Source organism: Bison bison, unplaced genomic scaffold, assembly GCF_000754665.1.
Source record: "Bison bison bison isolate TAMUID 2011002044 unplaced genomic scaffold, Bison_UMD1.0 scf7180017864313, whole genome shotgun sequence".
In the NCBI taxonomy this organism is placed as follows: domain Eukaryota; kingdom Metazoa; phylum Chordata; class Mammalia; order Artiodactyla; family Bovidae; genus Bison; species Bison bison.
In genome coordinates, this window is record NW_011494885.1 from 811,161 (window position 1) to 814,306 (window position 3,146).

The 3,146-nt window shown below is 51.7% G+C and overlaps 1 protein-coding gene across 1 annotated transcript in view; it reads right to left on the reverse strand.

Moving 5' to 3' along the window:
* Nucleotides 1-1,691, reverse strand: part of LYPD3 (LY6/PLAUR domain containing 3) — a 4,163-nt gene extending 2,472 nt beyond the window's left edge. The window contains exons 1-2 of the mRNA XM_010852672.1: nt 1,508-1,691; nt 617-748 (exon numbers count right to left, since the gene is read on the reverse strand). Of these exons, the coding sequence (XP_010850974.1) occupies nt 617-748; nt 1,508-1,592 (217 nt within the window). The 5' untranslated portion in view covers nt 1,593-1,691. The remainder of the gene's footprint in view (nt 1-616; nt 749-1,507) is intronic.
* Between the last annotated feature and the right edge of the window lie 1,455 nt (nt 1,692-3,146).

Consider the following 3,146-nt stretch of genomic DNA (forward strand, 5'->3'; position numbering starts at 1 on the left):
CCTTTTTCGTCAGTCTCAGAAGCTGACAGATACTGTACACAAAAGCTGGGATGGGGTAAGAGTGGAGATAAGAAGGGGCACGACCACAGGGAGTCTCACCCGGAAAGCAACATCTGAAAGAGCCTGAGACTGACGAAAAAGGCACAGGATCAGAGATAGATGGAGCCTCCTAGGAGCTGTGACCTCAGACAAGGGCGGGTCAGAGGGACCCGAAACCTCAGCCTTGGGACCCTAGGAGAGTATCTCTAGGATGGGTCTCCATCACCAAGGGCCCCATTGGATGGGGGAGGCTTGGTTGGGGTGGAGAGGATTTGGGAAGGGTCAGAAGGCGATAGCGAGATCTCAGTGAGCCAGGCTGTGCCCTTGAAGGAGACGAGGTCCCAGGTCTGGATTCTCCCAGGTCACCTCACCCCTGCGCAGCGCTCAGTCCTCACCTCTCTAAGCCCTAAAGGCGTGGGTGTGTTGAAAGGCCTAGGCCCTTGCAGACAGAAAGGGAAGAATGGGGATGCGTTCGAGTGGGTGTGGCCAAAGTCAGAAGGAGGGGCTGCTATAAGAAGCCGGGGCCCGGATGGAGGAGCTGGAAGCTAGTACGCAAGGACCAGAAGGTCCCACTCACTAGTCTCCACGGCCCCCACAGCCTCTGTGCAGACTTCCACGCCTGGTGCACACTTCACCGTCTTCATCTTCTGCGGCGAGCACCCGTCATCTGCGTTCTGCACACAGCTGTAACACTCCAGGGCCTTCGCTCCTGGGGGTGCAGAGGCAAGTAGAACTAAGCGATCCCAACTGAAGTCTCCTCAAAGAGGAAATAGTCCTTCCCAGTCCCTCCACCCCTGTGCAACTGTACCGCACATCCTTTTCCAGGGCAGGGAGATAAGGAAATGTGCGCGCGCTAAGTCGTTTCAGTCGTGTCCAACTCTTTGCTACCCTTTGGACTGTAGCCCACCAGGCTCCTCTGTCCAAGGGATTCTCCAAGCAAGAATACTGGAGTGGATTGCTTGCCCTCCTCAGGGACAAGGAAAACGTAGCCGCAAATCTGAGACCAGGAGATACACTGTGTCCCTTTCATGCCTACAGTGGGAGTATCTTTTTCACAGACCCTTATGCCCAAGGTGGGGGATCCCTGACTTAAATGGGGGGACTCCTTCTTTCAGTTCTCCACTTAGGATGGGAGAATTTTACCCACAGTCAAGTCATTCGGTGAGACATCCCTTCCCACCACCCCCCACCCACCCCTCGACGTCTACTCAGGATGGAAGAAAGTTTCCATAGTCCCTTCTGCCCAGGGTAGCAAATCCTTCCTAGAGCACCCCCTCCCCCACCGAAGCAGGTGATCTTTCCCACAATCCCCCTGTTCCAAGTGGAAGAATTTTCCCCACAGCTCCCTCTGCTTTGGACAGGAGATTCTTCCCGCAGCCCTCTCCATTGAGGGGTGGCGGGGTGGGGGGCAGACTCTTCCTTAGAGCTCCCACTGTGCCCCCTCCGCCCTCTCTGGCAACAGACTCACCTTCTGGAAGCAGCAGCGACAGCAGGAGCAGCCAGCCAGTAGTCCAGATCACTGCCCAGGAGCCTGCTTTCCTGGCGGGGTCCATGGTTCCGTCCTGCTCTCTCGGCTTACCCCCTAGGTGTGCCGCCTCCCAACCCAGGCCCTCTTACCTGAGCCCGGGATGAGTAACCTCCCCCCAGGCAACCCTGGCCTTGCCCAACCGGGCCAAATCAGCGTCCGCTGTGGGGCGTGACACCCGCCCCTGGGTGCGTCGTCACCCACAGCTGCCAAGGAGGGAAAGGGCGGGAGTCATGGTTCCCTGGCAGTTCCCAGGAGAAAGTCTGTGTTTGGGATCTGAGACGGGGGAGAGAGGAGAGTACTGAGGCTCACAGAAGGGGTCTACTCAACGCTCAGCATCCAGTAAATATTGAATGAGTGCAGGTTTGGGGTCGGGTGATGCTGGATACTAAACAGAACCAGTGCTGGTCCTCCAAGAGGTCACTTTCTGGTGGGGGAGAAAGATATGAATTAAATAATCATCCAAATTGTTATTTCCAGCCAAGACAATGATGGAAGAAAAGGAGGGAGCTAAAAGGAGGTGTGGAGTCCAGAAGTAGGGGGCTGATAAGTGAAGCATCCCTGGAGACGTACATCACTGAGTTGCCTGATAAAGACTTGGAGGTTTAAACAGTGAAGCAGGTCGGGATGGGGGCAGAGCACATGGTAAAGCCCTCGGTGGGAAGCAACATGGACCATTCAAACCCAGAGAGGAGAGCAGTGACCCTGGAGCTCAGAAGGTGAGGGGAGTGAGAGGGAAACTGAGGCACAAGAGCCAGGCAGGGTCACACTGTTCCAGGCATGCCAAGCCCTGCAGAGAGATCTGAATTAATTTTGAGAAAGATGGAGAATGTTTCTGGGGGACACAATTAGATTTGCTTTTTGATTCAGTCTGGCAGATGATGCAAAAACTTCTCAAGAAATGAATTCACTAAACCCAAGGAATTACCCAGCAATGAAAATGGGCCAACTACTGGCCTGGGCAGCAACGTGAATCTCAAAAACTTTATGTTGAGCTCAAGAAGTCTTAAACAAATAAAGATACCATGTGACTCCATTTCTATGAAAGTTCTAGAACAGGCAAAGCTAATCAGTGGTGATAGAAATCGGGGTCATTTTAGGAAGGTATTGCCCCAAAAGAGTAATAGTAAGTAGCCCCTCCTGTCTTCATCTGGGTGGTGGTTACACATATAACTACAAATACGTAAAAAAATCACCAAACCATATGCTGTATATTTATGCACTTTACTGTATGTACACTATTCTTACAAAAAGAAAGGAAAGGGTCTTTCTTGACAATGCAGTGGTTAAGACTTTGCCTTCCTATGCAAGGAGTGTGGATTCGATCCTTGATTGAGGAGCTAAGATCTCACACGTCTCATGGCCAAAATACCAAAACAGAAACAATATTGTAACAAATTCAATAAAGACTTTAAAATGGTCCACATGGAAAAACATCTTAAAAAAAAAACTGTATTTAAAAAAAAAGTAAAAAAGAAAAGTGAAGTCACTGAGTCTTGTCCGACTGTTTGCGACCCCATGGACTGTAGCCCACCAGGCTCCTCGGTCCATGGGATTCTCCAGGCATGAATACTGGAGTGGG